Here is a 7,420-nt window from a genome sequence, read left to right as displayed (position 1 = left end):
CCGGCTGGGCTCCGGCGATCCTTCTGCCTCAGCCTTCTGAGAAGCTGGAATTACAGGCATGCGCTACCACGCCCGACTGATTTTTTGATTTATTGTAGAGATGAGGTCTCACTGCCCAGGCGGGTCTTGAACCCGTGGGCTCAGGCAATCCACTCACCTCAGCCTCCCAAAGGCGCAGGATTATAGGCTGATACATGAAAATTTTTAAAGCATACAAACCACGGAAAAGGAAGTTAGAAATATTTCAAATCTTCTAGGTTATAACACTGAAGTACTTGAGAGATTGTCGTTTTAAGTTCTCATGGCAACCAGAGCAAGAAGAGGAATATGAGCAGCCTGTAGTCCTTATGAGCAAAAGGAAGGAAACAGAACTTTCTCTGGAAATAAATCTTAAAATAAATTTCTCATATGATGTATTTAATAAGGGACACTGGGTAATGTCAAGTAAAAGTTCTCAGCAAACTTTCTGTAGCAAACTCAATCATCAATTTCATATGATTTTTTTTTTTTTTTTTGCTGTAGCAAACTTAGACAAAGAGAAAGGCAGAACAATTAAATCACAATTCAGTGGAAGAGATTCCAATAGGGTCTAAAAAAAAGCAGGCCGGGCAAGGTGGCTCACACCTATAATCCTAGCACTTTGGGAGTCCAAGGTGAGAGGATTATCTGAGCCCACAGGTTTGAGATCAGCCTGGGCAACTTGGCAAGACCTCATCTCTACAATTTAAAAAATTACCTGGGCATGGTGGCACATGCCTATAGTTCCAGCTACTTGGAGGGTTGAGGTGAAAGGATCACCTGAGCCCAGTAGGTCGAGGCTGCAGTGGCCAAGAGTGTGCTACTGCACTCCAACCTGGGTGACAGAATGAGACTCCAACTAAAAAGAAAAAAAGAAAAAAAGTAATATGAGGATGTACATGTCTGTTATCCAGAGACATAATTTAGAGAACCCAGAGGTGAGAGCATTGCAGCTATAATACTTTTTTTTTTTTTTGTGATGTGATCATAACTCACTGCAGCTTCAAAATCCTGGCCTCAAGTGATCCTCCCACCTTGCCTCCCAAACAGTTGGGACTACGGGCGCACACCACCATGCTTGGTTATGTTGCATTCCTTAAGAACTCAACTGGACCAGCAACAGAGCTACCTTGCCTCATGAAAACTGAGGCACTCAGCCTGTGCTCCCACCCAATCTCTGCACAAGGGATGCTCCGCAGTAGCCCATGGGGAACACCAGAGCCGGTGTCCTTCAGAAAGCTTCTTAGGGGAGCCGGGTGCTGTGACTCATGTCTGTAATCACAGCACTTTGGGAGGTGGAAGCAAGAGGATTGCCCGAGCTCACCGGTTCAAGACCAGCCTGGGCAACATGGTGAGACCTCATCTCTAAAATTAAAAATTAGCCAGGAGTGGTGGTGCATGCCTGTAGTTCCAGCTACTTATAAAGCTGAACTGGAAGGATTGTCTGAGCCCAGCAGGTTGAGGCTGCAGTCACCACGAGCATGCCACTGCACTCCAGCCTGGGTGACAGACTCAGACCCCAACTCAAAAAAAGGAAAAAAAAAGGCTGCTTAGGGAGGAATTGCTTCAGTTCATGAACCAGCAATGAACTGAGTCACCAGCCAAATCATGAGGCATTACTACAATAAGACAGACCTGTTCCCTTACCTTATTTTTCATTCTTATTGAAAAAAAAATCAAAGCAAGTACCACCAGTCACCTAGTAGAGACATGGAAAAACCTCAGAAGTTACTTCAAGGATCTTCTGAGAACAGCAACCGATTTCTCAGGGAATCCTGAAAAATGTATGCAATTAATTTTCCACATGTTTACTTGACATATAGCAAATTAATTGTAGAAAGTGTTTGCCAAAGGCAATTATTTTAATTTCTATAATAATTAATATGATGGTTTAATCTTACTTAGTTACCAGGACCATTTATCTTTTAAAATCCTTTCTGGTTAAAGTTAATAAAATCTTATCACCAACCCTCTTACACTCTACAGTTTATTTAAAAGCATGTTTGAATTGTTCAGGTAGTGGTTTGAAAAACGAATTTGAGTTTTGTTTTGTTTTTAGGAAATGATTCCATTCCTGTGAGGGTGTGGTGAGACAAGCACTCACATATAGTCATCCCTTGGCATCCAGGGAAGGATGGTTTCCAGGACACCCCCAACCCCACCCCACAGGATACCAAAGTCTGTGGATGCTTGAGTCCCTGACAGAAAATGGCCTGTTATTTGTATATAATCTGCACACATCCTCCTGTATACTCTAAATCATCTCTGGAGTACTTATACTACTCATGCAATGTAAATGCTCTGTAAAGAGTTGTTTTATTTTTATTTGTATTATTTTTTATTGTCTTATTGTTTTTCATCTGAAATATTTGTGAGCTGATTACATCATACTAGTTGAGGGTACAATATTTTTGGAAATATTCTGGTAATGTGTACTAAGAGCCTGTTGTACAAAAATGTTTATGGCTAAAAAAAAGAAAGAGAATGTTTATGGTAGCATTACTCGTAATAGTGAAAGAGTTCACAAGTCCAATAAAAGAGTATATCATATGGCATTATGTTAGGCAGTAACTTAAAATTATTTCATAAAGAAATTTTAAAGGTAAGATATTGTTTATAACATACAGTTAAGCAGAAGTATATATCCAATTTTTAAAAAATTAGAAAAAAAATGCCAGAACATTAGCAATGTCTAGCGCTATGTATTGGGGTTAAAGGTTACTTTTGTTTTCTTACACTATGTATATTTTATCTCTTAAAATTCTGAACATGAGAAATGTTGTTTTTTAATGGAAGAAGAAAATTATTGAGCAAAAGAGAATCTCTTTACACTTAAGATTGCTGTCAGAGCCGGGCTCGGTGGCTCAGCCTGTAATCCTGCGCCTTGGGAGGCTGAGGTGAGTGGATTGCCTGAGCCCGCGGGTTCGAGACCCGCCTGGGCAACTTAGCGAGACCTCATCTCTGCAATAAATCAAAAATTAGCCGGGCGTGGTAGCGTGCTCCTGTAGTTCCGGCTACTTGTAAGGCTGAGGCGGAAGGATCGCCGGAGCCCAGCAGGTCGAGGCTGCGGTGTCCGGGAACGGCCACTGCACTCCAGTCTGGGTGACAGAGTGAGACTCCAACTCAAAAAAAAAAAAAGATTGCCGTCAGATCCAACTTTTCTGCAGTTCTTGCTTTTGGCGCAATATAAAATGCAAGTATTTTATGGGCATCAACAGCAGGAAATGTAAATTAGCCTATTTATTTCCAATCATTAATCAGAGGCCAATACAAATAAAATGAAAACTACAGACTCCCTCTTGTTCCCAGAAGATCACTCCATCACGATAGCACATCAGTTAGGACTCTTGACTGTCTGGCTCTGTAGGAAAGGGTTTTGTTGGAAATGCATTGAGGCATTCACTGAAACAGAGGCCCCAGGGCCACCTGGAGAGAGGACAGGCCAGAGAAAATGAAGGGAAAAAAAAAAAGAAAGGCTTCCCGGTATCCACTTCTACCTGGTGCCTGTCAAGCCCTTCTGGGTACCCAGAGTCTGCCACATCTACACCACAGACTTACCTGGGTCTTCTGGCCTTAATGTGGCTGATTGAGCACAGCCATCTCTGCTCCCACCAGAAATTCCATCAAAACATAGTAAAGGGGTTTTCAAAGGCAACAGCCTACAAAACAAAATGAAACAAACACAGGAGCTATACAATCTAAATATTAATAAACAGATAAGTGAAACAGGGTTTGGACGGCAAATGGACAAATATTTTAGCAGATAAAAGAAACAAACGTAAGAGGTCAGTGGGAGAATCCCAGAGCCAACTAATTCCACACAGCAAAAGTCCAGCAAAGAATGGAGGCACCACGCACCTCTGCAAGTGGGGATGCAAGAGCACCTGGAACCAGAAACTGACAGCCTGTAGGGAGTCATTACTGTGCCAGATCGCATAATCCACCAGACACAGAAGAGTGATCCCCCATATCCTACCCTAATGAGTGGATTGCTTGCTGGAGAAGTCATGTCACAGAGGTTCTGGGAATAATACCAAAAACTATTATGATTAAATCAAAGCCTACAAATAAAATAGTAAGTCTTCCTGGTCCACTACCCCTAGTCAGCTCTGAGAAATCTGGCAGCCAGACTCAGAATAATATAGAGAAACCCTCTTTGGAGAGACTGACCAGACCAAGGAAAAAACCTAAAATCACAGCAGTAAGGGGGTTTTGATGGGCATTAAGCTACTGTCACTTGGCTTCAAACATACTCTTCCACCATTTCCTTCTCAGCTGACTCCTTCTTAAAGGTGTAGAGAGAGCCTCAGGGCTGAAGAGGAAGAAGGGACCCACTCCTTTGCTTTCGAATCCTGTCATCACCACCACAGTCAAGTGTCTTCAGCCCAGCAGCAACAGCTGGCCTGGTTAGCCATAGATAGTTCCAATCTGTAGTTCTCCACTCCCAGCATCAGTCTTGTCCCACTGTCCCACAATACCAGCTCGCAGGCCAGGCCCCTCTTCAGGGGTCTAAGTTCCAGCTCCTCAGTGCTCTTCCTCGCAGATGCTACTACTGAGTAATCCGAATGTCTTCCTTGGGTTACCCCAGTGTTAGGAAGAGTTAGCTGCCTGATTCCAACACGTTCTACCACTGCAATAACTCAGTGTACCCCCTACTTTTTGTCTTTTTTGGTCTCAGTGTGTGGGTAAAAACACTTTATATAAAATTGCCTGTTTTTGTTTTTGTTTTGTTTTTTGAGTTAGAGTCTCACTCTGTCGCCCAGACTGGAGTGCAGTGGCCACTCCCGGCCACTCCCTCGACCTGCTGGGCTCCGGCGATCCTTCCGTCTCAGCCTTCCAAGTAGCCGGAATTACAGGCATGCGCTACCACGCCCGGCTGATTTTTTGATTTATTGTAGAGATGTGGTCTCGCTGCCCAGGCGGGTCTCGAACCTGCGGGCTCAGGCAATCCACTCGCCTCAGTCTCCCAAAGTCGCGGGATTACAGGCTGAGCCACCGAGCCCGGCTAAAATTGCCTCTTTTTAGATATTTAAGTTTTTTTCTTTCACCTGACTGGACCCTGAATACAAATCTTCTGGAGAATCAGTTCCACCCAAATGCACTACACTGAAACCCAGTGAAAACAACACCCTCACACTTGGAGTTTCCAAGCAGCTTAAGGTCTAAGCCAAGGATTACTCTACCATCAAGGTACAATCAGGAGACAGATGCCAAGCCCTAATTTGAACAGATAAAATTCAATGGGAGCCGGGCTCGGTGGCTCAGCCTGTAATCTCGCGCCTTTGGGAGGCTGAGGCGAGTGGATTGCCTGAGCCCGCGGGTTCGAGATCCGCCTGGGCAACTTGGCAAGCCCTCATCTCTACAATAAATCAAAAATTAGCCGGGCATGGTAGCGCGTGCCTGTAGTTCCAGCTACTTGGAAGGCTGAGGTGGAAAGATCGCTGGAGCCCAGCAGGTCGAGGCTGCGGTGGCCGGGAACGGCCACTGAACTCCAGTCTGGGTGACAGAGCGAGACTCCAACTCAAAAAAAAAAAAAATTCAATGGGAAGAGTTATTGGCTGTAACAGGGGAGAAGCTATAAAGATGCAAAGAGAATGCTAAAGAATGCCCTTGAACGGGGAGACACCCCTTATCAACAAGAGTGCCTGAACGAAGCATATTTGTATACCTAACCCTTAACTATACCCCACAATATCAAAATAAAAAATATTGATTAAAAAAAAAAAAAGAATGCCCTTGGGCTCAGGGAGAGCACCCAAAGGCAGACACACTTGGAAGGGCATTTCTACACCAAAGCTAGATTCAGACCTCATTGTAGAAGGTGTGGATGAGCCCACTGGGTGGCAGTTAACTTCACTAGGATGCGGGGGCCAAAGCCCGTGCACAGTCGTGGGCAAACAGGGTTGAAGGGGAGGTACGGAGGGAATGGGGGCATCAGGAGCCCACTCACTACATGCAAGGCCTGGGGCATGCAATGTCTACGTCAGGACCAGCTCGCAGAGGGAACACTTGGCTGTCAGCACGCGGCTGGGACGGAGCCTACCAGAAGTCCCCACGGAGTCACTGATGGGCCCTGCAGCAGGAGCAACAATCAAAAACCGCAGCTCCCAGAACCAAGAAGAGTCTTTCCTCCTCTAATGTCCCTCTAGCGCCCTCTAATGACAAAGCTTAATATTGTGCGGACTGCAATGCGGAACTGCTTAGCTGCATCATAAATAAATTAGTAACACCACAATCATCATGTGACAAAAGCCTTTGACATAAAAGACGGGGATTGAAAACATAAGAATTCATAAATGTAGGAGAAATAGAGACAATGCAAATAACCAAATAATAAAATCCACTGCTGCAATTAATATTTTCATAGAAATAAGATGTCTCCATGAAAATAGAATGTCAATAAATATGAATATTTAGAGAACTGAAGAGAAACGTTTTTAATTAAAAATATAATTTCCAAATAAAAAAGTTCCATAGAAATGCTAGAATTCATTTTTTATTTTTTAAATTTTATTTTATTTTTCATTTTTTGTATTTTATTTTATTTTTTGAGTTGGAGTCTCACTCTGTCACCCAGACTGGAGTGCAGTGGCCGCTCCTGGCCACCGCAGCCTCGACCTGCTGGGCTCCGGCGATCCTTCCGCCTCAGCCTTCCAAGTAGCTGGAACTACAGGCGCGCACTAGCACGCCCGGCTCGTTTTTGATTTATTGTAGAGATGAGGTCTCGCCAAGTTGCCCGGCAGGTCTCGAACCCTCGGGTTCAGGCAATCCACTCGCCTCAACCTCCCAAAGGCGCGGGATTACAGGCTGAGCCACCGCCGGCCTAGTATTATTATTCACAACATGCTTTTACATGCGTGGGCTCCAGGAACCCTTGCAATTGTCCTATGAACACCACTCTCAGCCCCACTTGCCAGTGAGGAATGGGAAGCCCAGAGGCCTGAACTGCCCCAGGGGACACAGTGGGCTGTGGACAAGAGCCCACTGCCACCCTCCGACCACGGGTGCGGCCTTCTGCTCACAGACCCTCAATGGTACCTTCCCCCATCATTTCTTCCCAGCACATCCCCACCTTCAAATCCGCGGAGGTGCACCCCCCCCAGGTCTGGGGACCCACCCTTCTCATCAGACAGATTCGGTTCAACGCCACAAAAATTAGTCTTACCAAATGCTGGGCCCTGCGCAGCAGTGCCCTCCTGCCCTCACAGATCTGCCGAGAGGACTGAATGAGGGTGCCTGGGGTCTTCACTTCACTCACAGAATTATTTCTGGGGGGAGGGGGTCCCAAATGTTCACAAATCTTTTTGTGAAAATCAGCTATTAACCTTTTAAAATGGGAGGTTCAGCCGGGCTCAGTGGCTCAGCCTGTAATCCCAGCGCTTTGGGAGGCCGAGGTGAGTGG

At 45.2% G+C, this 7,420-nt stretch overlaps 1 protein-coding gene across 1 annotated transcript in view; it reads left to right on the top strand.

Moving 5' to 3' along the window:
* The window catches only part of LOC103266591 (protein PBMUCL2-like), a 30,623-nt gene extending 23,379 nt beyond the window's left edge, over window positions 1-7,244 (top strand). Inside the window, 1 exon segment of the mRNA XM_008064224.1 lies at window positions 7,080-7,244. Coding sequence (XP_008062415.1) covers window positions 7,080-7,244 — 165 coding nt within the window.
* The last annotated feature ends 176 nt before the right edge of the window (window positions 7,245-7,420 follow it).

This window comes from Carlito syrichta, unplaced genomic scaffold, assembly GCF_000164805.1.
Source record: "Carlito syrichta isolate Samal-C Ts95f unplaced genomic scaffold, Tarsius_syrichta-2.0.1 Scaffold307238, whole genome shotgun sequence".
NCBI lineage: Eukaryota > Metazoa > Chordata > Mammalia > Primates > Tarsiidae > Carlito > Carlito syrichta.
This window is presented reverse-complemented; position numbering and strand designations above follow the sequence as displayed.